Source organism: Siniperca chuatsi, linkage group LG15, assembly GCF_020085105.1.
Source record: "Siniperca chuatsi isolate FFG_IHB_CAS linkage group LG15, ASM2008510v1, whole genome shotgun sequence".
NCBI classification, from domain to species: domain Eukaryota; kingdom Metazoa; phylum Chordata; class Actinopteri; order Centrarchiformes; family Sinipercidae; genus Siniperca; species Siniperca chuatsi.
In genome coordinates, this window is record NC_058056.1 from 15,447,499 (window position 1) to 15,473,874 (window position 26,376).

A 26,376-nucleotide genomic window follows, 5' to 3' on the forward strand; every position below is an offset into this window, starting at 1 on the left:
CACTGGACACTGGACACATCAGATGACTACGACTGAAACCTTTTCTACAATAAAAGTACAAAGATATTCTCAGCACTTACTTGAAGTATCAAAAGTGTTGATTGTGCAGATGCATTCATGTCTAAGAAGCATTTTAATGCTGTAGCTGGTTGAGCTGGAGCACGTTTTAACTATTTTATATTCTTTTGGGTAGTTTAATGTACTGAAAAACAATAATATTTTATATTCTCATTAAAGGTTTTTTAAATCTGCATCTGCAAAAATATTATGGTTGTCAAATAAATGCAGTGGAGTAAAAAGTTCAATATTTCTTACTACAACTCAAGTAAAGAACAAGTACCTCACACAGTACAGTATTTAAATATACTTAATTATTAGATACATGGATAGTTGTTATGACAAATCCATTTGGTCCTAATAAGAACACTTTTTTAAAAATCAGTGCGACACCCCAACTGTAAACAGTAATCAGAGGGGGTTCTTCTACTGGACAAAATATTACCCAAGGGGGGGAGGGGGTCCTGACCCCTGCTGCCACATGTTGTAACCACGGATAGTAGGAGGTGGAGCTGTTGGCGTTACTGTAGCAGTCAAGGAGCAGGTTAATGTTGCTGTGAAAAACACACAAGTAAAGAAGCCACAGTATGACCTGAAAAAGCGGTATTTTAGACTATATTCTCCGGACTGGAATCAAAATAGAAACGGTTACAGGGCAGCCCAGCCTAGGTAAGATGACTTCGGGTTGTGCACTTTACTTTTTTCCCTTTTGGAGGTGATAAAAGTAAATAAGGACCTGTTGGAGAGCTAGCCACTCTGAGCTAACGTTAGCCTGTTAGCCGTGGGGAGTTTCGCTAGCGAGTGTTTTGCTTTTGCTTCCTAGTAATACTACTAAACACGGGAAGGCAGTCTGCTTGTAACATCCTTGTTAAAACTCGTCCATTAGAGACCAGAAGAAAACTGTTATGTTATTACTTTACTTTGTGTAGTCCTTTTTGAGGCCACACATGTGATATGCGTGTCTCTGTGTGTGTGTCATCCAGATGTTTACTTTTTTGACAACCCGAAGACAGTAAGAGGGGCTGATGTGCCATACCCGTTGTTGTTAGAAATGTTATTTCAAGTTGCAGATGCAGGCAGGAAACATGCAGCGTAGACCCACAGTATGTTTGTCACCACTATGTTGAAACAGTGTCCTGTTTGGCTATTTGAGAGACGACCTTTAGTTTCTCTCCAGCAGCTGTTGTGACCAGGGATTTGTTCCAAGCAGAACAGAAGGCGTACTTACTTACTTACTTACTTACTTACTTACTTACTTACTTACAGACAGTTATATGGATAACCCTTCAGAGTAAAACCCAGACCCACCTTAAATCTTGACCACAGACTGATGTAAAAGGACCAGTTCCAGGTTTTGCTATTATAGATTTCCAGACAACTCAGTAAACCAGTTTTTTTTTTGTTTTTTGGAGCAAACCCAAGCATGTGTCAGGGAACTGAATCCTCAGCAGTTTCATACCCACATGACAACCCATAAAGAGCTGACTGGTTAAATTTAGAGATCCTGTCCAGCGCTGCTTCCCAAGTTCACATTTGTGTGTGTTCAGATAACAGCACAGCTGCCAAGGAGTTTATTTGAATTTTCAAGATAATTTCATGTGGTCTGTGTTTTAATGTAAATACTGGACCATATCTGACCTGAAAGTAGGCGTTTCTGTTTATTGATATAAATAATATTGATGTGTAGTGAAACCAGACAAGATCTCTTCTGGGATTTGCCCTAAATTTGTGTTTTCCTGCTTAACTTTTATCTAACAAATATTTCTATGTTTATTTTAGTGTTTTAGTGGGAAGGCTGGAAAAAACCGCAAATGCCTCGACCTGTTTGGTCATTGTATCCACTTTACTACTAATTTCCTTTTTTGAACCTTCATCTTGTGTGCCTTCTTATTCTTGTTTGTAAATGTATGCTAAAAGCACTAATACCTTTCTCTATAGAGCTAAAATGATTTGTCAATTAATTTGTAAGTCGATCAACAGAAAATGAATAGGCAACAACTTTGATAATCGACTAATCATTAAGCCAAAATGCCAGAAACTCGCTGGTTTCAGCTTCCTTAAGTGTGAATATTACCTATATAATATAACAGTAATACCTTTATTATGATTTTGGATGATTGGTCAAACAAAACAAGCAACTTGGTTTGGGGAAAATAGTGGCATATTATAGACCAAATGATAAATTGATTAATTGACAAAATAATCGCCAGATATAATGAAAGCAATTGTTAGTTGCAACCCAGCTTTAAAATATATTGCATTTATTTAAGCCTCTAATTTAAAATATTGTGATATTTTTTTAATTTTGCAATATTTCTCAGCCTAACCTGAACATTAAGGGATTTGTTATGGCCAGATGTAGTAGATATTTAAATAAAACTACAGTGTTTCAGGATTAGTTTAACATTTTTGGCTTTAATTGATGAGCAATTGAGTCATTTAAACATAGCCTACTCAAGTGACAAGAGTGATAATCTGCCAGTGACAGCTCCCATTAATATCAACCAAATGTTACTTTATTGCATTACTCATAAAATGAAATCACACAAATCAGGCCATCTTAATTGTCTCTCCCCTTTTATCTGTATCAGTTGGTGCCGAGCCAGTGCATTTAATGAATGAAAATCTGGTCGCGTGTGTCCATTGTGCTGGGAAGAGATGGGCGTAGGCCAGCCCCCTCATCTAATATTCAGCTTTGAGTGAAGGGGGGATGCTGAGCGTGAGCCCGGCAGTGCTTGTTGATATTGTGTGCGAGTGAGCAAGGGATAAAGATTGGTGTTGAATAGCCAAATAAATATAAGCTTCACCCTGGCCTACACCAAGGTAAGGGGTTCTTCTGTTCACCTTTTTAGTCTTTTCTAGAGACCATGTGTCACTCTTTTAATGGCTTTAATCATTTCTTTTAATGGCTTTTACTGTTTTTAATAGGTGTTTTGTCTCTGCGGGTTTTTACTACGTGTGTGTTTTGTTAAAAGGATGTGTGTGAGCTCCCATCTGATCATTGCTCAACAGAGAGAGAGCTAAATGTTTACTGATTGGCTCTTGTTTGGCGTTATCATCCACCCATTGTGCTGAGAGACAAGGAGCTGAGGAGGGTGTGTCAACAGGCTCCCATTGCCTTGTCACTGTAAACAAAGGATTGTTTTTCGTTTGCTTGACACTGTCTGATAAGGGAGAACAGTTGGCAGGTGATCCATGACTAAAGAAACAGGGTCAGACTTTAAAAAAAAAAAAAAAAAATATGCAGTTATTCATTGATTGGCCACTCTGAATTTGACTAAAATGACTGCTTTGGGCCTTTGTACTGACAGCCCAACAGGCATGTGACATTTAAGCATTTATTGACCTGAGCCTGAGCTGCTTGTCTCACAGATTATTGTGAAATATTGAGCAGCATGTTTGCTAGTCTTTATGTGAAACCCATTGCCAAGGCAACTTGCAAGCAATGAATGCTGCTCTTTAATTCTATGTTACTGTGGCAGGAAGTCAGTCTGACCATGATGGAAGAGCCCAACCTGATGAATCATTAATGAGTTTTTCATCGATTGGCTGAATCCTTACTAAAGCAAAAACATCATGTTTTTTAGGGGTTTTTCTTTTGTCAGGTGAAATAATATATGTAATGTCTGGGAAGCTTTGACATTTTACACTATATTACATTTCCAAGGAGATCTTGTCAGTGCAGAATAGTTACAGTTTGTGTCATTTGTGAGTTCTGCTGATGAACTTCATTGTACAAATGGTTAAAATTACTCAGTAACTATTGGAACATGCTAGTCTATGTCTGGGTTTAAAATAATTCTTTAGAATGGTGCAGTCTAATTATAGATAATCTCCCCAAAGTGGGCTGTCTGCATTGATTTTTCAGATGCAATTGTCTAACTGCGTCTTACTGCTATTTTCCCATCAATGCGAAGCAGTTTCAGTAAAATTGTATGTAACTTTGCACCTATTGTACTTTCAGGCACTTAAAACAAGCAGCACTTTTCTTGTTTAGTGTACACAAGTTCCACGAAGTCCAATTTAAGGCAGTGGAGGAGGGTAGGACTGAGGTTGGTCTTGATATAATTGGAGCACACAGTAGAGTGCACCAATTGTCCAAGTCATCATTACATCAAAGGATCAGTGTTTAAAGACTGTTGTTTGTCTTCAGTGGTATTTGATGACTTAGTGAACTTTTGTGAGCCAGAGCATTGTGTTTGCTCTGCCTTCGTTATACTGAGTAGAATTTCAGTTCATGTTTTCAGCATGAGCAGGCAGACTGAACTGAACTGAACCAAGTGCCCCTGTTAGCTTTTGAGCATGTTCTTTGCATTGTCCTGCTTTAACCATACTTTACATTCTGGTTGAAATGGACACAACTGTGTCCTAAAGGTTGAGGAAACTATTTGTGACGGTCCACTTCATTTGTGGAAGTGTGTGCATGTGTGTATGTGCCTGGTATGGAGGTGAAAGCAGACACAGGTGCTTGTACAGCCACATGACACTTTCTGACAATCTGCTTTTACTTTTAAAAGTAAAAAATAAATACAAAAATGCATGGAAACAATGCATATGCAAATACAGGAAAGCGCAAGCCATACTGGTGATAATTTATTCAATAAATCTGTGCAGCAGAATTTCCATGTTTTTTTTTTTTTTCAATAAGACTTGCATGTTTTTTGAAATATGACACCCTCTTTTGTGATTGTATGTTATGATGTTTATAGCTGGGCAAAAAAATGCAGCCTCTGTTTTTTGTTTGTATGGGTGACTTTGCGCGTGTGAGCTAGGTCTGGACAGTACTTGTTTATTTCCCAGCATCACTTCCCACATCAAAGATACACCACACCCAACTTCCTGGCTTCGATTTAACCACTCTGGTTCTCTCTTAGTAGTGTTGTACATTCAGCTGTGCAGGCCAGATAGATACCATTGGCATCTTTAGCCTTCTGTGAATGCTAATCTACTTTCCTCTTGCTCTACAGTGGTGTACGGGTGGTTAGCAGTCAGCCATGGATACCACCACCTCCCTGAAGATGACCTCTCTGGCCGTCCAGAGTCTGTTCAGCTACGTGGAGGAGGAGAACCTGGCTGCCATCAAAGCACATTTGGACAAGTTCAAAGATGTAGACAGCAGGAGTGATGTAAGTCAGAGTATGAAGTAACGAGAGGCGCTTTGAGATCATGTAACAAATGTTTTATGGGTAAAGGGATACTAGAATCTGTTGTGAAGCTGTAATGAAAAAATACTACTAAAACTGTTTGTAAAGACATTTGCAAAGAGAAGGCACAGTATTTGATATTGTGTTTGGATATAGAGGGTTAATATTTTCCTTTACATTGGCCATGCATGAGATATAGTGCCTATTAAAAGTATTCCCCCCTTGGAAGTTTTCATGTTTCATTGTCTTAATTAGTTTAGATCACTTTGTAGAGATCTGATTTCACTTTGACATTGACAAGGGTATTTTTGTGTTGATAAGTGTCAAAACAGCCACCTGATTAAACCACCTTTGATTTAATTACATAAAAGAATAAATCATGAAAACTTCTAAGGGTGGAAAATACTTTTTGTAGATATTAAGTACTCATAGAAAAACTTAACATTGATGTAATGTGCCCTGAAAGAAACAAATGGAGAGTTTAGAGGGGTATAAGGAAAGCCTGGACTACCTCCACACTACCTGTGCACTATTGTGATAAATGTTAGCTTATTATTCTATCTTATTATTCTAAGTCTGTTACCTGTAAATACAGTGTACACATTAGATGGTATGTTATGTTGTCAACAAATCCCATGAAAAGACCAAAACCTACAATGAACTGATCTTACTAACAAGTATTGTCTGTGTATTCAAAGCCTGATATAGCTCTTTCCTGTGTGCCATAGACCTCCATTGTTTTCCAAAAACACATCATGAGCCACACCGTAACATAACCCGTTCGTAACATGACCTGGATGATAGTGCGCATGCGCCAACGTGCATGCTGCCTGTTGCCATAGCTCCGTCTCGTCGTCTTACTAATTTATCTTGCCTGTATTATAGTGCATTATATTTTGATTTGCTTAGAACTTTTATTCCTGTGTGCACTGACGTAAAGGTGAGCTGCTGTAACAAAAGAGTTTCCCCTCGGGGATCAATAAAGTATTTCTGATTCTGATTCATTTCCATGACCATGGGCACTCTAGTTTATTTTCATGTCAGTCCCACATAAACCATCTTGCTGCTGTAAATACTCACTAGTGAACCAAATGCACTATTTATTCCTCTCTGAATAACATTTGTGTTTTAAGGTGTTATAGGGAATTATTCACCCTTTTTAGGTATATTCATGACCTGTTTTTTAAAGATTCATGTCTTCAGTAAGAACGACTGGGCTTGGGGCAGAGAACCACAGACAGGCTGGAGAAGTCAGAAAGCACTGAGAGATGCACTAATGCACTGTTGGTTTTGGTCTTTTCAAGAGATTTGTTGACAGTTAATAACACCATCTTTTTCCTTTTAACCTGACTAATCGAAAAAAAAGACGATAAAAAAACGCTATGTGTAGGCCATGTTCCATTAAGGGATTGATTATCAGGTTGTCTTACAGTATAGGGTTTATTTTAGGAGTTAAATCATCAAATAGTATTGCTGCCTGCCATTTTTCCCTTACTTACAGAGAAAACAGTATTGGCTTGTTGGTGTGTTAAAATCTCTATCACAGTTTCCGTTCCTTCCCTCTCTCCTTTTTTCAGAACGGACAGACTCCCCTGATGGTGGCGGCAGAGCAGGGCAATCTGGAGATAGCACAAGAACTAATTAGGAGAGGAGCCAATGTTAACTTGGATGATGTTGTAAGCATGCACACGCACACACATAACCTCTGTCTAATATGAACACACCCTCGCACACAGGTACACGTGGCGTTACAGAGTGCACTAGGGTCCAGGCACAGGTGAAAAACAATGCGGTCATTTTTAACCACATCATCCACTTGACAAAGAAGACGTAGCTGAACTAGTGGCCTTGATGTTCCATCTTGCTGAACTCACCACACTGAGGCTTAGTCCACAGTTATTATGAGCCATAATGACAACTTATTACACACTTTTACCTTCACTCTTTTGACTAAATGACAGGATCCACTCGCTGGCCAACACCCTGTGCCTTCAGAAGCCAGCCCCCACACACGCATACACTCACACGTGCATATACCCTCCCACTCAGGCACACGCATGCATGCTCACACACCACACCTCTCATTAACATCTCGCGTACATGTAACCTGCTATTACACATGGTACACTCAAACTTGTGCTCACTCTTGCACTAACGCAGAAGAAGAAAGGAAAAGCATTACATACTGTAGTGGCTCTTGTCTTTCACACTTTACTCTCTGTCCATGCCACACTGTGTTCCCATGAGCACCTGGTATGACCAGCTGGTAGGTACTGTGCTTTGACCATTCCCAGGGCGTCCCACATAGAGCTCGGACAGACGCTTGTCCAACTGCTTTTGGAGTCTGATGGGAGTTCCCAGGGTAACAGGTTGTCTGTGTGTGCAGGACTGCTGGACGGCGTTGATCTCGGCAGCTAAGGAGGGCCACATCGAGGTGGTGAGGGAACTGCTGGAGAACAATGCTAACCTGGAACATCGAGACATGGTGAGAATATAGAGTCACTGGAAAGTTTTTCTTCATTTAAATCTGCTAACACTGATTTTCAGTTTGATATATGAAAAACTTAATTGCAACATGCCATTATCCAAAACTGTATACTGTACTATAATAATGATATCATGTTAAAAGAAAATTATCTTAAATTAATGTATCTTCAGTGCCAAAATGACTGACAATTTATGTTTATAGGAAAAGATGCAATAGCTAAACAACATGGAACAATAAGACACCTTGTCAAACTTCTAAATATACCTGATACATTAAACTAAAACTTCAGAGGTTGATTAACAAGCTGCCCAAACTTGTACTGTAAGTTGACTCTTGATAATGTAGCCTTTATACAATTCAAAATACAATAAAGTTATGATGTCTTGATTGTATGTACATTAATGGTTTCTGTAAAATGTAATGACCCCAGTGCTGGTTGAACAGGATGATCCATTAGCCTCGAAATGGACATAAAATGAAATTACTTTATGTGTGATGGCTCCTCTCTAGTAGTAATCCCATTTACTGAGCTCTGGTTGTCTCTGCATGGAGCAGTGATATGATTTAGTCTTGGGATTTAGACTTGTCAGAGGCAGACAGTTGTCTGCAGGCTTGCTGTAGCAGCTATTCTGTATATTCATGAGTGACTAGTGGCAACATGCAGATGAGATACACATATTTATTACCTGGGGCTGAGTGTGTTTGGTATTAGTTGTGATGTAGAAGTCCCAGCTCAAGAGGCAATGTGCATTTCCAGCAGCCAGAAATGCTAAAAATGTCATCCTAATGAGCAGTAACCACCAAAGATTACACTTTTAGTTCCTTCACTATTTTATCATGTATGATGAGACATTTAGAGTTGATTTTTAATCCTTGGCCTCTGTGACTTTATGGAAGCGACTCAGGATATCAGCTGACTCATTGCCATGCAGGACGTGTTTAAGCTGCACAGGACAGATCACAGCCAGTCATCACAGTGGGATTATAATAAACCACACTGTGTGATACTGTTCACTCACTGGAAAGTGTGTCACACCAGCTGTAAATAGCACATTTTCCTACCACAAAATCTGCTTAGATTTGACCTATTGTGTAAGGTTTGAATTTAATACTGTTGTTCCCTTTACACATTATTACAGTAAAATAATACCTATAATTATATGTCCAGAATATTACATATTCTATATGTAGAGCTGTTTTGTAGTCCATTAACAAATCTCTCCTTTCCTATTCTCAATATTTTTCTGTTCAACTCAGCTGTGTTCTGTGCATGTATCCTACTCAGGGAGGTTGGACTGCTCTCATGTGGGCAGCCTATAAAGGTCGTACAGATGTGGCCCAGCTGCTCTTGGAAAAAGGAGCTAACCCCAACATCACTGGTCAGGTACTGAGACACACTGTATTTCTTCTTAGTTTTCCCATAATAGTAGCATCATTGGTTTCTGTTGTTCCTTTATATAATCATTGAAAATTACCCTGATAATAGGTATATTTACAGTACATGTGATTTTTTTCATCTATTGAACTCGAGTTTATACCACTCTTTTCAAACTGAATCTTCTTCTCCGTAAATAGTCCCTGAATGGGGCAGTTTATTTGAAAGAAAGGGTTCACATGATGTGTTTTATTCTGATTGCTTCATATAAATGTAATGCAGTATTTCAGCTCACTAGTTATAAACTAATATGAACATTAGTTGTAAATGTCAGAACTTTAGAGTAACAGAAATGTGACCACAACCACGGGCCCTGCTCTTCACCTGCACAGTGCGATGGGTCCCCATCATCTGCTGTTTCAATCACGTGAGGTGGCTTAAAGCGGTAGTACGACCGCAGGCCTGACACTGATCATTAGTTACTGTCAGCATGACGTCACCCCTCTCCTCTGCCCCAACAGTACAGTGTCTACCCCATTATCTGGGCGGCAGGTCGAGGCCACGCTGAGATCGTCCATCTCCTGCTGCAGCATGGAGCCAAGGTCAACTGCTCAGACAAGGTAACTACATACTGACAGATGTTCATCATTTACTTGTTTGTAATCACACAAAAGATGTAGTTAGTAGTATGAGCTTAAAAAATTCTTCCTTCATAATTATTTACAAGTCCCTGGCTTGCTGACTAAATCATCTCTTGCCATTCATGTCTCAAACACTCTATCATATTTTCTTCTTTTCTTCGCAGTATGGCACCACTCCTTTGATCTGGGCAGCCAGGAAAGGCCACTATGACAGTGTGATGCACCTTCTGGCCAACGGAGCTGATGTGGACCAAGAAGGAGCGGTAAGGAGATTGTAGATTTGTTGTGAATGGTTGTTTACTATTTGTCAGTAGCATTCGATAGAGATCCAACACTATCATGCTTTCATCTAGAAAGACTTCTTAAATTTGACTTTACAAAACCTTATTGGCCTTTTTACACACTATGCATTCTCTGTTGCTGTCTATGTGACTATTAAATTATTTTGATTAATAGTCAAGCTGCAATTAAGTAGAACTACAGTTTACAATTGTAGTTTACATAATTATAAATAATATTGACAAATATTATATTGACAATATTGACAAACTTTTAATTTCAAGTAGAATGTTGTAATATGTTGATTAAGTTTCATCACAATATCTACACAATAATCTAGACTGTAACTGCAGTTTTTATTGTCAGGGTTCTTAGATATGTCTGGAAAGTTTGGAAAGCCTTTGAAAGTCTGGAAATATATGGAAAATTGTTTATTTTAGTTTTGAGTGCCAATAACCATATTACAATGCCTTCTATATGGCTTTGTGCCCCCAATAGTCATTGAATAAAATTTGGCAGTGTTTCAAGAACAGTGTTAATATTTGATTTGGTAGTCTGAACAGGTAGCTTAAAGGGACAGTTCACCCCAAAATCAAAAATACATATTTTTCCTCTTACCTGTAGTGCTATTGATCCATCTAGATTGTATTGGTGTGAGTTGCCGAGTTTTGGAGATATTGGCCGTAGAGATGTCTGCATTTGGGACTATATGGCACTCAGCTTGTGGTGCTCTAAGCGCCAAAAAACACATTTGAAAAATTCAGCAGCAATGTCTCCTTCCAGAAATCATGACCCGGTTGCTCAAAATAATCCATAGATTTGTTGTGAGCAGTTTCATGTAGGAATGATTTCTACCGATAGTTCCTAAGAGACTTTGCTGATAAATAGCACCACAGGTAAGAGGAAAAATATATATTTTTGATTTTGGGGTGAACTGTCCCTTTAACAGCTGAGCAAGTCAGTGTAGTTTTCGCACAATCAAGATTTAATGCTCCCAAGCGCCACTAATGCGTTAGTAAACGGCAATAATAAATAATTGATTGCATCTATGATGCAGCACATCTGTGCTCCTCCGAGTCATGTTGCATCTGTGCTGACACAAACTGAATGATGTGATAGTTTGATATGTAGCATCAATAATCAGATGGAACTATAGTAGCTAATGTTGCAGAGCAGTTAATTTATATGTGATTAAGATACTCCAGTGCCTGGAAAAATATAGAGTTATTGGGCTTGCTAAATTATGTGTCAATAATAAATTGTTATTAAGCCTGTCTCCCAGAGCTGTTGAAATAAACTGACAGCATTTGGGAAACACAATTTGTTAATCTTCATCCGTAAATTATTGAACACCAACTAAAATCTTAACACCCAGTCAAGTAGAGAAGAACATCTGTAATGTTGAAATGTTAGGGTTAGGGGCACCTTCAAATTTGCACATTTAAATTCCTTCTTTCTGTGTCTTTTCAGAACTCAATGACGGCTCTGATTGTGGCCGTGAAAGGTGGATATACAGAGGTTGTTAAGGAGCTGCTGAAGAGGAACCCAAATGTCAACATGACGGACAAGGATGGCAACACAGCCCTGGCCATTGCTGCCAAGGAGGGACACACTGAGATCGTACAGGACCTGCTGGACGCCGGCACCTATGTCAATATCCTTGACAGGGTGAGGCCACCCTACAGCAGCATTACAAGCTTGCTGTTTGAATATGTAGTGTTGTGGTTGATATGAAATACAATTCACATCTTTCTCTGTCTGTTTTTTCTTCCTTACTCTCACATTTCACATCTCTTTCAGAGTGGGGAGACAATGCTGATTGGAGCAGTGAGAGGAGGTCATGTGGAGATAGTCCGAGCTCTGCTGAACAAATACGCTGATATTGACGTCAGGGGCCAGGTAGGAGCTCCTCTTCCACTATCTTTGCACCCTATTTGATGTTAAAAGGCAAATAAGGCCTTCTCTTGTTCTCTGTGTGAAATGTCACACTGCTACTCATTACTGTTAATTTAGCTCTGTTGTTTCTTGGTAAAGTGAACTTTAATGTATGGGTTAGAATTACACAAACATACACAAGTACTATTGCTATATAAACAGACACACTTGGATACCCTATGCATAATGCTACACATCATACATATACAATGCACAATACAAAATAATACACTGCATTCTCAGCTATGCACACTAGTCCATATGCCTTTTTGTATTTCTGACACGGTTTTTTTTTTCTAAGTTAAACAAGTGAGTATTTGCCTTGTCCTTTCCACATCAGGATGGAAAGACTGCCCTCTACTGGGCAGTAGAGAAAGGCAATGCTCCCATGGTGAGAGACATCCTGCAGTGTAACCCTGACACCGAGAGCTGCACTAAGGTACGGCACACTCAGTAGTAAAGGAGAAAAATGCACACTCTGCTATAATTTCCTGATTGTTACTTCTAAAGTATCATGTTCCTCTTTTTATTTCTCCTGATTTCTCATATACAAGTTTAAAAAAAAAATTCTAAAAAAAAAATCTATTCACTTAACAGAAATCTGCTGTTTCCGAAAAATCTGTAAAAATAATGTTGACCAAAAATGCAAAACTATGAATATTGTCTTATAACAGCTTCGTTCATTCTGAAAAATGATTGTGTGTAGGCAGTGGTATCTTTTTCACTTGTGTAGTGTTAATTGTAAATTTAAATGTCCAATGTGTATAGACCTTTGTGTTCACAAAACATTTCAGAATGATATTCATGAAATGTTATGCATATCTATCTGTGTTTTAGGAGGGAGAGACCCCACTTATCAAAGCCACAAAAATGAGGAACATAGAGATAGTGGAACTGCTGCTGGATAAAGGAGCCAAGGTGTCTGCACTGGACAAGGTACATTTAAAAACACTCTTACACATTACACACGCCTGTGCAGAAAAAAAATCTTGTCATAACAAACAAATGTCATAACAGTACTTTCATAGTGTTATTTAGTTTAATGATTTGGAGGTTTCTTTTTTGCCCATTATTTTTGGAGTGTTTTACAGATCTGTCAATAACAGCAATTAGTTAATTCCGTGTTTTTCTACACTCAGAAAGGAGACACGCCGCTCCACATTGCCATCCGAGGGCGAAGCCGAAAGTTGGCTGAACTGCTGCTGAGGAACCCTAAAGATGGCCGCCTGCTTTACCGCCCCAACAAAGCTGGAGAGACACCATACAACATCGATTGTACCCACCAGAAAAGCATCCTCACACAGATATTTGGAGCCAGTATGACCCATTTCTCCCTTTCATTCAGACAAAATTGTGTGACAAAACAAGCTCATAGCCTTGTGGTTCAGAAATCGGAAAAGATTAAACTTCTTTACGTTGTCTTCTCTTATATTTCTCTGCACTGTTTGTTTTTCTCTCTTTACATTTCTCTTTCTCTCTCTTTCTCTCTCAGAGCACCTCTCTCCCTGTGAGTCAGATGGAGACATGTTGGGTTATGACCTGTATAGCAGTGCTCTAGCAGACATCCTTAGTGAGCCCACCATGCAGCCACCTATCTGTGTTGGACTGTACGCTCAGTGGGGCAGTGGAAAGTCTTTCCTTCTTAAGAAACTGGAGGGTACGTACGCCCACAGCATTAAAAACGGTCTCTTAAAGATGAAAAGTACCGAATTGTGGAAATTTGCTTTCTGGACAGTGCCTTTCCTCAGTTTCTTCAACCCTTCTGTAACACTTTAAGTTATGATGTTCAATGGGTTTGTTTTCATATTGCTTCATATCCTCTCATAGTGTCCTATATTTTAATCTCCCTTATTCTTTATTGCAAAATCTGAAATACTTCTTTTTCCTTCCACTTGTCCATCAGATGAGATGAAGACCTTTGCAGGCCAGCAGATAGAGCCGTTGTTCCAGTTTTCTTGGCTGGTGGTCTTCCTCACTCTGCTACTCTGTGGCTCAGTGGCTGCAGTTCTGGGCTTTACTGTTGATCCCAAGCTGGCAATTGCTGTCTCCCTGAGCCTCCTTGCCCTGCTCTACATCTTTTTTGGTGAGGAGATAGATGAGCTAGTCTGATGAGAATTTCTTTTTCATTTCACCTGCTCCACAGGGAGAGCAGCCTTCTTGGAAGTGGTTGAATTACATAATGGCATATTTTTGTATTCTGTTTTCAGGAAAACAAAGGGAGTTCCAAATGGATTAAATAGAGATGCTTATGCATATGTTTATACAAAGCCACCTACAATAATTTTCAGATTATTAGGAAAACAAATATAATACTGTTTTGGCTTGTTACCTCACTAAAAAGGTAAAACAATTCCTCAGTTGACCACCTCTTCTACTGACTTCAGTGTTGGTGTACTTTGGAAGTCGGCGTGAGAGGGAGAGCTGGAACTGGGCGTGGGTCATCAGCACCCGTCTGGCTCGCCAGGTCGGTTACCTGGAGCTGCTGCTCAAACTGATGTTTGTCAACCCCCCTGAACTTCCTGAGCAGACTACCCGCGCACTGCCTGTCAGGTGACAGTGACGGACACACACACACACACACACACACACACTCAGTCACTGATGATTTCTGTCAGTTCCCCAGGTCAAGACAAAAAATGCACCTCACATTTGCAGTCCCACACTGCAATTATTATGAGTTGTAAAATATAACAGGTGGGTTAGTACCAATAACTATTACATCTATTATTGCAATGTTAAAAACATTGTTAAAATGTCCCAGTCCCATCTGCAGTTTGCTGTGTAACTGATTAAATCAAAGCATCATTTCTCTTTCTCACATGTCACACAGGTTCTTGTTCACGGATTATAATCGTCTGTCCAGTGTTGGAGGGGAGACCTCAATGGCTGAGATGATTGCCACACTCTCAGATGCCTGTGAGAGGGAGTTTGGCTTCATGGCCACCAGGCTCTTCAGAGTTTTCAAGAATGATGAGATCCAAGGTGACGTCACTGTCCTTGGTTTTAGATGTCAGTCATGTAATGACCTTTCAGCCAGCACAAAAAGACCTGTTATTGACATAAAAAATTATCTTACATTTGCAATTACGAGCTTGCATTGTTATCGGTCAATGGCTGACAAATTGAAATATGTATGTGCGCTGTGCAGTTTTTGTAGATGGTAAAACCAAAATTGAAAGAAGTGAAACATATCCCTGTTTAATAACACCGTAAACCAGGCCCCCTTAATCAGGTCTCATGGTATTTACTTGATACTATTGAAAGCATAATGGAGCTTAATAAGTTTAACCAGTTCTTAAAATGAACCGTCTTTCTCTATTTACTACATACTTCCTCAAATGATCTTAATATGTGATGGTTGTGGTAATTCCAGTGTGCATAGAAAATATAGTTTTTCTTTTTGATTTCTACTCTTAAGTGCATCTCTCTCACATTATCATTATCCTCTACCTTCCTCTCATACCTCAGGTAAGAAGTGGAAGAAAACATGTTGTGTTCCCTCCTTCGTGCTGTTTGCGTTGACACTGGGATGCCTGATCACTGGTATGGCCCTATTGGCCATCTTTAAGGTGGGTTAGAGCAATGAACCGCGGACCCTGCGTTTTAAACAATATGCGTTCTAACCACTAGATCACTGGACACTCCAGTAATCAGTTTCAATGCTTTCATTTTCCCAGGTGGACCCTGAGAACTTGACAGTAAATGCAGTGCTGATAGCCATGGCCTGTGTGGTGGGCCTGGCCTTACTGCTCAACTGTAGGACCTGGTGGCAGGTGGCCGACTCTGTTCTCAACTCCCAGAGAAAACGGCTGCACAGTGCTGCCAACAACTTGCATAAACTCAAGAGTGAAGGATTTATGAAGGTAGACTAATACACTTAAGTCATTGTACCTAATCAGGGATGAATGGAAATCCTTCGACATCCTGTTGTCATGGCTAAAGAGGAGTTTAATTTGTGTATGAAGTTATGAAGCTGTAGTTCCTAATCCAATCAGTTTCCTTTCTCACATAAACATTGAAAATTAAATTGATTTGAGCCATTGGTTTTTGGCCCGTCTCACACCAGGTTCTGAAGCATGAAGTGGAGCTAATGTCAAAAATGGCCAAAACCATTGATGGCTTTACCCAGAACCAGACACGCATGGCTGTCATCATCGACGGACTGGACGCCTGTGAGCAGGACAAAGTGCTGCAGATGCTGGACACGGTGCGTGTTTGCACATGCTTCCATGCGTGGGCACATTAATGATGAGTGCAGCTTCCTTTTGACTGATAACAAGATAATATGAAGGAATTACATTTCTTTCACTCAAGCAAATTTATAACCATGAGACAGACAGTTGTAGAGCAGCTGCCATGTGGCCCTAACTTTCAATGGGTCTTTCACCTGTGCACACACATCTCCAGTACTGTGCAGCCACCCTGGTGTTCCCAGCTGCCTCAGTTCGCCTCCAAGTTTAGATTCTTCCTCCTTGCTGCTGTAATAGAATTTCCTTTAACCAAATGTTATTATTTGGTGAAATAATCCCAGAGAAGATGGCAACCTCCTGTGTGCTAATGTAATCTTCTCATCTCTGCAAGCACCTCCCAGTCACTCTGAAGGCATCTTCTGTTCAGAGAGATTCAAACACAGCACTCTGAAATCCATTTTTTGTAGTTTACATAAATTACCAAGATTTTTTTTTCCTCAGTCTGTGTACTTTTCCTACTGGATAATGTAAAGAATGCAATTAAAGATGCAGATCATGTGATGGCGCTTTAGTAGATACTGACAGCTGCTGTAGGGACAGAGGTTCATCATCCTGTGGGGCAAGGCTGAGGGTGCTGGCCAGGGGTTAACAAACCATGTATGCATTTAGCACAAATCGATGTCCTGTGACACTTGGACAATGTCCCTTAGTTAGCAGAGTGGAATTCCCCGACACCATGTGCTGTGGACAGTCAGCTCTCACAGGGGCCATTAAGTTTAAGTACTACAGCTGACTGTTGCCTCTAGCTGTCTTATTGTTGATTGATTAGATTGTAAACTACCCATTTTGACATTCAAGTAATAGACACTCCACAGAGGAATCTGCTGTGCTAAAAACTCAGCTTTCACATGACTGAACCAAATCAGCTTAATTACAGTAGTGCAACAGGCTGATATTGTTTGACAAAAATATTTTATGGAATAACAAAAAAAAGGTTGTGAAAAATGTCCTTTACACATTAACTTATGGTTCCTTTCTCATTCCAGGTGAGGGTACTGTTCTCCAAAGGTCCTTTTATTTCCATCTTTGCCAGCGACCCCCATATTATCATCAAAGCCATCAACCAAAACCTCAACAGTGTGCTGAGAGACTCCAACATCAACGGACACGACTACATGAAGAACATCGTTCACCTGCCAGTATTCCTCAACAGCAGAGGCCTCAGTACGGCCAAAAAGCTCTGCATGGTAGCCCCCTCCAATGGAGAGGCATTGCCTGTTGAGGGTAGGGACAAGGGCTAATATACAACATATTGTACTTTATACACATATATGGAGGATTGCACACAGTTTTGTGCCATTTTGGGTTCCCAAGATATAGTTCTCTTTGAATAGAGACATCTAATATTTGGAGTTAATTTTTTTTATTCAAAGGCATTGGTCAGCAGTCATTCTCTTTGTCTCTTCCTCTCTCTCTCTTCAGGATGGCATGAAGACATGGACAGGAAGATGTCTCAGACCAGCCAGGGCCAAGACCAGGCCAAGTTTGGCAGCAAGAATACCCTAAACCGCAGGGTAACAGCTATTCAAGTCAAGTTTATTTGTATAGGCCAATATCACATACAATGTTTTGTTGGGGTTTACAGCCCCACATCAGTGGTTCCCACCTCCACCCAAGCTCTCTAACTTAAGGAGACAAGGATGGATGTGCCTTAGTTCTTCCCTGTCAAAAGACCTTGACAGTTCAAAGAGAGATTCTCCACCCTTCTGAGATGGCTGGGGATGCAGTATGAGTTGTAGGTGGAAGAATGGTAATAATAGACAGGCAATAATATAAATACAAGTCCAAGAGTAGGATTATAGTAAATCCAAATTAGATATACCAAGCTCGATATATCAAGTACTGGATATTCTACTTGTCACCCTAAATAGACACAGTTCACAACCCGCCCTAACCCATAACAACCAAATCAAAAAAGCAGTACAGTAATAACAAATTTCAGAGAAGCTTTGATACAAAATTAAAGTGAAGACAGATGTATTGTTTATAGAACGAGGTAAAATAAATTAGTTTTCCCACCACAGTTGTTCCCACAACACTCATATCTTATCCGGAAATATCATAAAGCTGGAAATGAATGCCTGATGTCCTGACATTATTTGAACAAAATTAAAATGCAGTTAGTTCACCACAACTTCTATAGAAAACATTGGATTAGGGTTAGAGATGCTGCCTTAGAAAGCCTTTGCTGCTCTCTCTTTTCGGCCTCCTCCCTGAAGGGGGGGGGGGGGTATAGGCGTGGTGTTGGCAGGCAGGCAGTGTAGAGGCCAGAGGACAGAAGGAGACACACAGAGACGAAAAGAGAGAGGTGCTCGGTGTGCAGCCAAGGTTCCTGGTGTAATTGATGTAATGACTGTTTATCCTTCCTGCTGCGTTGCCACAGCCTAATGACAAGGCCTAGCAGCAGTGGGTCCCTGTGACAAAACACTGGCACCAGGTCTGCTGGCAGGAGGCTAAGTGACTCTGCTGCTGTCGCTGATGCCTTCCTCCCCCCTGCGAGACCTTCCCCTACCCCTCCTTCCTCCCCGCCTCCCTCTCTTGTTTGTTTGTTTGTTTGACTTTTGTTTGTATCCTAGGTTTATCTAGTACCCTAAATTATTGGTGTTATCTATCTTTTATTATGGGGCGGCATGCCCTTTTTATTTATCTTCCGCCACTAGCTAGGTCTTGGCAGGAGAACCTCTTTCTACAAGTGGAGATTAAAATGAGCGCAGGGGAGGAAAATGAATTAGTGGCTCTCCATTTTCATGTGGCTTCTCAAGTTGTGGATGACATTAGGAGAATCTCTACCATCTTATTTCCATTTATTGGAATTAAATGAATCCCCAGTATAAGGAAAATACGTATTATCTGGAACTCAGCATTCAGTATTTCTAAAAAATAAAGGAACCACCCTCTCAAAGTATAGCCATTTTTCACAGAATGATTGAACAGTGTATCAGCAAGGAGAAGAACCAGTAGAAGTAAGCAAATACAAAAACAATCATCTAAATGAACCAATAAAGCTGTACAACTACAGTAAAAATCAATATATGTTGGAAAGTCAGCCATACAGGGCTGTCTGTATGATAGACCTTTTCAGTTCTCACTGAGTGGTGGCCATATGTTTCATCTCTCTGAGAAAGAGGTCATGAGACTGGCGTTACAACTTCAAAGTCAACCAAAAGCCTCGCCTTGGCTCATGACCATGGCAGCTGTCTGATATCATCACAGATGTTTTCTGGTAGATCTGTGTCAATAGCTCGCCTGTGTGTCATGACTGTTCAGCTTTGGACAGTGGCTCTTTGATTTTTATTTGCAGTCACAAGGAATTATATATTTTTCTTATGAAGAGATAGATGATATAGAAGGGAAGAGAGAAGAAGCTGATCATTAGAGTGACAAAATGAAAGAAAAAATTGCTTTTAATTGGTTTCACTCACACCCCATTCATACGGTTAAGCTGCAAACCTTTGCTGGGTTATCTTTACAGTCAGTGACTGCATGTATGCTACTGAAAAAGTTGTAGTACCATTGATATGCTAAAATAAAATAATTTGATTTTGAATGAGAGCAAAATAGCCCATCAATGTATAATTGGGTTGCATGTAAGTACATTCAAACATGGTTGGGTGCAAAAGGATGTCAAGAACATGAGGCCCTATTCACCCATCTACATGTATTCCTCAATCTTTTCAAGCATAAGGTTTTACAATGACATGGCCTGAGATCACATGGTGGCCCTAAAATGCCTGCTCTCCTGTCTCATGATGCACAAGCTTGCAGCAGTGATGATGCACAACTAATCAAAATCTCTGCAAGGGTCAAGAGCAATACTGTACAGTATATGGCTGTTAAATGTCTTCTGTGGCTGTATTGGTTTTACATCTATGACTGTAAGACAGTTCTTGCTCTTCCTTTCCTGCTGATATACTGCTTTTATTGGCACTGTGACGTGATTTAATTTTTTCCAAAATTCAGATTTGTCAGCATCACTTTCTGTCACTTAATGTTTGCTGCCTTCATCGGATGATACAAGTTGCACATAAAAATGACAGATGAAACATGGTCTTGGAGACATATTAATCTTGTCAAGCCAGCTGGAAACATGATGAATCAAAACGGAAAATTTCTGATCTAATTTGAGTTTCTGTTTTTCTTTGTACATTCGCTCTGTTAAGGACACATACCGGCGTCGGCAGATGCAGAGGACCATCACCAGACAGATGTCCTTTGACCTGACCAAGCTGCTGGTGACAGAGGACTGGTTCAGCGACATCAGCCCACAGACCATGAGGAGGCTGCTCAACATTGTTTCCATCACAGGTAAAGAATAAACCATATTCTGCTTTAGCACCACCCTCATCTCATAATACTAACAAATGACATTTTGTATATAGCAACATCAAAGTTATTTAGCCGTCATTAACTCACTTTAAGGGGATTGATTGGGTGGTTAATTTTAGTCAGCCGTTGGGAAAATACTACTGGGGATGGAGGAGGGGAAAAAACACAAAACAATGGTAGCTGATGGGATTTAATTCTAGACCACTTAGGGTCAGCATTTGTTGCAGAGGCTGTACATTTAACCAGGCATTGTAATGAAGAGTATATTTTGCTTGCAAGTTTAAGCAGGCATTTAAATTTAAAAATAAATATTATTTGCATTTGCAATAATGACAAGGCAGCAAGTTAGGATTTAAAAAATGATGGACACAAATTCGTCTATATATTGATAACAGATTATACAAGGGTAACAGAACCGAGCAGCAGTTTGAGAAACAGTCGACACTAGACGGCAGTTAGACATTGACCAGCTTGTGTGACCATCCGTAGCTAAACTACAATATGTTATACATATCAAATATACTGTAAATACCTGTATAAAATCATCTTAGTGACATGTCTCTGTGATTCAAAGTGATAACTTCACAGTTACAAGCCCACTTCTCTATTCTTAATGCCACAACTTTGGACAGATTATTAATCGACAGAGACGATCAGGAGGATGCTCAATCCTGAGAGGTTTGTTTTCTCAGGCAGACGAGCAGACCAGTGACTTCTAAGGCCTCTAATCTTCTGTACCATTGTTGACAGGTCGTCTGTTGCGGGCCAATCAGATCATCTTCAACTGGGACCGACTGGCGTCATGGATCAACCTGACAGAAGAGTGGCCTTACAGGACATCGTGGATCATCCTGTTTTTGGAAGAGACTGATGGAGTGTCTGACCTGGTGGCTCTCAAGACCATCTATGAGCGGTACACACACACACAGACACAATCACCCTTTCTTTAGTTACTGGTCTATGAGGTACAGGCTTCTTCAGTACACCTGCATAGTTTCTTTCTTTGTTTCATTTTTTAACCTTCTTTCCTTTCTTCTTTCTTGTTTTATTGTATTTCCAACACTCTCTTTCTAACTTGGGGCATGACATTAGCAGACTGAGGCTACCTTTAACACAAGATAAAATTAATGGAAATTAGGTCAAAGCAGTTTAGCTTAAGGAACCAGCATCATCAGTAAAATGCTGAATCCCTGCAGAGTTGCTCCTGTGTCCTGACCTTCCTCAGGAGATCAAGAAGTCAGAACATAATTAAAGAGTTGAAGTCAATAAATAATCATATTTCTTGATATTCTCTCCTCGAAATACTGATATAAGTAACTTTGACCAGCAGGTGGCAGTAGAGGATTTTGTTTTCTGTGTGGGCTGCATTAGTCCACAGTTACTGCCAATGACTGAGAGTGCCACACTAATTGGCAACTGACAGATTTGGTAATTGATCATAATGCACAAGGCAAATGATGATTGTATTATAGCCTAGACTTCTCCAGATTCATGAAGGGACACATTTCCTTAAGACTGGACAAGAGACAATTGATGCTCAGATGTCTTTGAGCCGTAGTTGAGCAGTGAGAGAAACATTTTGTATCTCTGTGTGTGTATACAGTATGACTGCTCATGCCTTTTGTATGTGTGTGGTCACGGATGCTTTTAGGCGTGCTCACCGCAGACAGAGGAGGAGCAGACCGACACAGGCTGAGTCACTGAGTTTGGGTGCTGTTGTGCATCAGTCGCTGGCCTTTAAAGGTTGCACTCTGTCACAATACACTAGTGCCTACAACTCCTGTGGCAGTGAAGTGTCACAGACAGTTACTGTCAGCCAGTCAGCCAGCTAGATTCAGCAGACAACCCTCCCTCCACCATCTCCAAGGCAAACCACTGCCTCATTAGACCAGGTTTTTGCTGTTTGGTTTTCAAAGGACAATCGGCATTACCTTCCTTTTTTTATATAGTGTTACATGGGAGGTGTACAGTATGAGGGGAGGACAGAGTACAAGGTATTAAATGTGAAGCAAGGCTTTAACTCGATCATTTTGCTGGATATGATGATCTCTTCCTTTTGACATCGTTAATTTAGGCGGAATATGTCACCAAACCTCTCTGTTGTATATGTTTATCATGTTTAAGCACAGTGGACACCCTAAAGGAAATGTCCATACTTTTACCATAATTATTGTGGTAACTAAAACTGGGAGAAATAATTATACACTAGGACAGCCATGAAATTTTGCATTGTCTCTACATCGAAAGGCCTGGATTCAAGTGCCTTTACCACAGCACGGGATTGTGCTTACACTGTTCATTAGACCTAATATAGCCATCATCTTGTTTTTGACCAACAGTCCTGTCTTTCTTTATCTTCCTCCTCACTGGCTATCTTTCCAAATGGCTGCTCTGTTCCGCAGTGGCCGTCGGAGAAACAGCCTTAATGATGATGACAGGAAGCCTCAAACAGGCTAAACACAACGCCTTGCCTAGAGGCCTTATCTCTTGCACTAATCTTCTGCTGATAAGACTCAGGCCTCTGTCTGTGTATCTTTTTCTGTCTCTCTGCTTATTTCTTCCTCTTTCTTATCATCTGAGGCTCTTTAGGTCCCTTTTTTGTTATGGATGAGATATTCTGTCTTTTTCCCTTAGCGATGAATGGGCACTTGACTGGCGTCTCAGAACCTTCAGGCCCCTTCTTCCGACTGTCTGTCTGCTTTAGAAATGGATAGCTACTTCTCTTTGCTTTTCTTTTCAGCAGTGTATATGAATATGCAGACGCACAGCACATATGCACACACTCACACATATCACATCTTAGTTCTTGGTTTAAATTCGACCCGTGGTCCATTTCCTGTATCTTATAGTTTGCATCTTTTTTGTTTAATTCTGTTACCACAAGACCAATGTGGTTCAAACCTCATGTGTGTGCTTTGTTTGTGTTGTAGCATGCATACATGCGTACGAGTTGTTGTGCTCAACCATTTTTACACAGCGGAACTGCACATCCTCTGAGCGTTACTAAGTGAATATATTAGTGGTGAAGTGAACGTGGGGGTGAGTCAGCCCCTTATAGGTCAACTGTCGCCCTGCATCTCAGTCACAAGGCAGAATGCGCTTCCTTTCCTCTCCTCTTTGTAAGGCTTGCTACAGCTCAGTAGGCCACAGAGCATTAGAAATATTGTATTCTAGATAAACCATACAGCCGAGGTGGGTCTAAAAAGATGTTTTCAGTTTCCATCTACATCTTTCTAAAGGTAAAAATAAAATGCAGGTTTCATCCTTGCCTTTTTTTTTTTAAATTTGGCTCAGTGTCAAGAGACGGTCTCAGTTTAGACTTTATGCCCTACCTAGCCTTCTAACTGAACCCATACACTACTTAACCATGGGGAAATATTACATGAGTAACATAGAGTGCCTCTTAGTGATGAAGGTGACAGCTACTCTCTATGGCATGTACCTGAACTCCTAAAAAAAAAAGAGAGAAAAATAGAAACACCTTTCCCTCATATCTCACACAAACACACATGCTTTCAAAACGGCTAAAAGCTGTTTTTAGCAACTTGCCTGGCAATAACAAGAGTCCATGAAGGGCTGTGAAGTGTCATTGTAGGACACGGCGTGAAGAGAAACGTGTAGTGCTAATTCCCGTAGCAGGACTGGGCCAGTACAGCCTTCCTAATCTGATGGAGAATGTGTAATCGGTTAATAACCTCAGCAATTTCTATCATTAACGGTAAGAACGGGGGCTGCCCAGACTAATGTAAGGTAGCAGGGGTAAAGAACTGTGTAACAAAAAAGGCACATCTGTAGGAGACATTGGCTCAAAGCAATCAAGCTTACACACACACAAAGCATAACTAAAATGTTTGTTTTACTAGTTCTGCAGGGAAAACTACACATTACACCTTGAGCATTGTGGCCTCCCCAGCACACTGACAGAAACGGAACAGAAAATAAAACAAGAAGTGTTTTGGTCCCGCACTCATATTTGTCGCCGTCAAATTAACAACCCTAAATTGAATGCTGTTTTTTGATCACTACCAAATTGAATTTGGAGCCTGCAGCCTTGTGACTATCATTTTCAGCTTTATCATTTCTTCCTTCTCAGTATCGTCTTTTCTCAGGAGTCAGTTGTTCCTTGTTTTAGCTGCCATTAAAAACTTAATGACTACAGCTAACCTAGCTCTCTCCTGCTTCATGGTTATTGCTTTAAAGCAGCCCTGCCATTTCCAAAGACTGTTAATGGGCTTTTGTATTTTTTATTTCTTTGATGTTGTTTAAAGTCATTACATTACATTTAGCCATCTAGTGGAAGCTCTTCAGTAGAGTGATTTCAAGTGACTGAGCAAGTACAGGTTCTGGATGTTGCTCAAGGACACTCTTGTTGGACACACGACCGTTGTTATGACCGTTGCTATGTTTTTAAAAATCTTCTTTCCTTTATTATTTTTATTCTGTATTTGGATTCCCTTTTGCTTTTGTGGCAAAAGGGGGTCGATAATTATAAATAAAAGATTGTCAGTTGCAGCCCTAGAGACATGTTAGGCAAGACATACTGGAGGAGAGAAAGCTCTGAGAATCAATCACACAGACTAGCATTGAAGTGTCAGTGAATTACTATTTTTTATAATTTTTTGACAGTGGTGATTTGTTTGAAAGAGAAATAGTTCTGTGTTTCAGTTGAGGGGTTAACATATTTGGACCTAATGATGTATGGGGGTGGGCCCCTCAGAGAGTTTATTCCTGGACGCCCAGATCCCGTTTTCAGCTCTAGATAAAAAAAAAGTGTCACTGGTCCACTGAGCAGGTTCCTGCACTGCTCTGACATCTGGTGCCCTGTCTGTGCCAGGATGCCCCTGCCGCACTCAGGAGTGTGTTTCTGGTGCTGCACCTGAATCCTCTGTTCATTACACACGCTCACACATACATACACATAAACTATTGCATTCCATACACTTATAGACACACTTACACACACATTCACAAATTGTGGTAAAATGGAAGCACGTTGTAACTGAAACGAGCACACATGCACTGTTTGCAACTACAAGCATTTGGGATTGAACATTTGCATGCACGCACCTCTGATCACACATAAAACTGGTGCGTGTGGTACACATGCAACACACACACACCTAGCTCTCACACCAGTGCAAGAACATATGTCACCCCCAACTCCTCTGAGAATCAGTGTAATTAATCAGGCCCTGAGATGCAGGCTGTGTTCAACAAACACGCATATGCACACACACACACACACACACACACGCACGTTCACACAATGCAGGAAGCAGAACACAGCAGAGAAATTGTTGTCAGGTAAAATTTTAGTGCTTAAAAGTGCTGTTCACTGCAGTGTTACTGTGTTTACCAGTATTTGTGTGTAAGAAAATCTTCAAATCTTGATGCACTTTATTTTACTTTACTTTTTATGCCACAGCTTGTGAAGAATGAACTGTTCCTCTCATCCCTTCATCCTCTCTTCCCCTCTGTTTTGTTGGCCTGACTCTGCATTCATCCACCAAACAATCCCCCTCTCAGAGACGTGACTAGAGCCAGGCACTTCTCGGACACTTCAAAACTTTTTTTTTTTTCACGAAACGCACTCTGAATGAATATGTAGCCAGGCAATTCAGTCTTAATTAGAGAGACTCTTATCCCAAGTACTGAAACATTAAGATGACGCTCTCTTCATTCAGGATTACTTTAATTGGCACAATTATTGTAATTTGGTTGCAATTATGTGCCGGGATAAAAGTGCTGTTACAAAGCTCGTGCGGGTGATTCCCTTTATGTGGAATCCTTTAATAAGCTCTTAAATATCTTGCTGCAAAAAATGGCGAGATCCTTTTCTTTTCTTATGATGAATACTTTTGAACTTTTCCTGCCCTCAAAT

General features: G+C 40.3%; 1 protein-coding gene across 6 annotated transcripts in view; it reads left to right on the forward strand.

Moving 5' to 3' along the window:
• The first annotated feature begins 562 nt into the window (after positions 1 to 562).
• Positions 563 to 26,376, forward strand: part of kidins220a (kinase D-interacting substrate 220a) — a 44,922-nt gene continuing 19,108 nt past the window's right edge. For 3 of the 6 annotated variants that reach the window (XM_044166968.1, XM_044166969.1, XM_044166971.1), the window contains exons 1-23: positions 564 to 726; positions 5,025 to 5,183; positions 6,779 to 6,877; positions 7,588 to 7,686; positions 8,975 to 9,073; positions 9,586 to 9,684; positions 9,870 to 9,968; positions 11,455 to 11,652; positions 11,785 to 11,883; positions 12,260 to 12,358; positions 12,757 to 12,855; positions 13,059 to 13,236; positions 13,412 to 13,576; positions 13,823 to 14,002; positions 14,304 to 14,469; positions 14,750 to 14,901; positions 15,388 to 15,488; positions 15,597 to 15,782; positions 15,986 to 16,126; positions 17,156 to 17,393; positions 17,592 to 17,683; positions 20,330 to 20,474; positions 21,246 to 21,408. In XM_044166968.1, the coding sequence (XP_044022903.1) occupies positions 5,052 to 5,183; positions 6,779 to 6,877; positions 7,588 to 7,686; positions 8,975 to 9,073; positions 9,586 to 9,684; positions 9,870 to 9,968; positions 11,455 to 11,652; positions 11,785 to 11,883; positions 12,260 to 12,358; positions 12,757 to 12,855; positions 13,059 to 13,236; positions 13,412 to 13,576; positions 13,823 to 14,002; positions 14,304 to 14,469; positions 14,750 to 14,901; positions 15,388 to 15,488; positions 15,597 to 15,782; positions 15,986 to 16,126; positions 17,156 to 17,393; positions 17,592 to 17,683; positions 20,330 to 20,474; positions 21,246 to 21,408 (3,029 nt within the window). In that variant the 5' untranslated portion in view covers positions 564 to 726; positions 5,025 to 5,051. Of the gene's footprint in view, positions 727 to 2,739; positions 2,881 to 5,024; positions 5,184 to 6,778; positions 6,878 to 7,587; positions 7,687 to 8,974; positions 9,074 to 9,585; positions 9,685 to 9,869; positions 9,969 to 11,454; positions 11,653 to 11,784; positions 11,884 to 12,259; positions 12,359 to 12,756; positions 12,856 to 13,058; positions 13,237 to 13,411; positions 13,577 to 13,822; positions 14,003 to 14,303; positions 14,470 to 14,749; positions 14,902 to 15,387; positions 15,489 to 15,596; positions 15,783 to 15,985; positions 16,127 to 17,155; positions 17,394 to 17,591; positions 17,684 to 20,329; positions 20,475 to 21,245; positions 21,409 to 26,376 lie in introns of those variants that run through there. The other 3 variants (XM_044166966.1, XM_044166970.1, XM_044166967.1) reach the window with 2 other exon arrangements.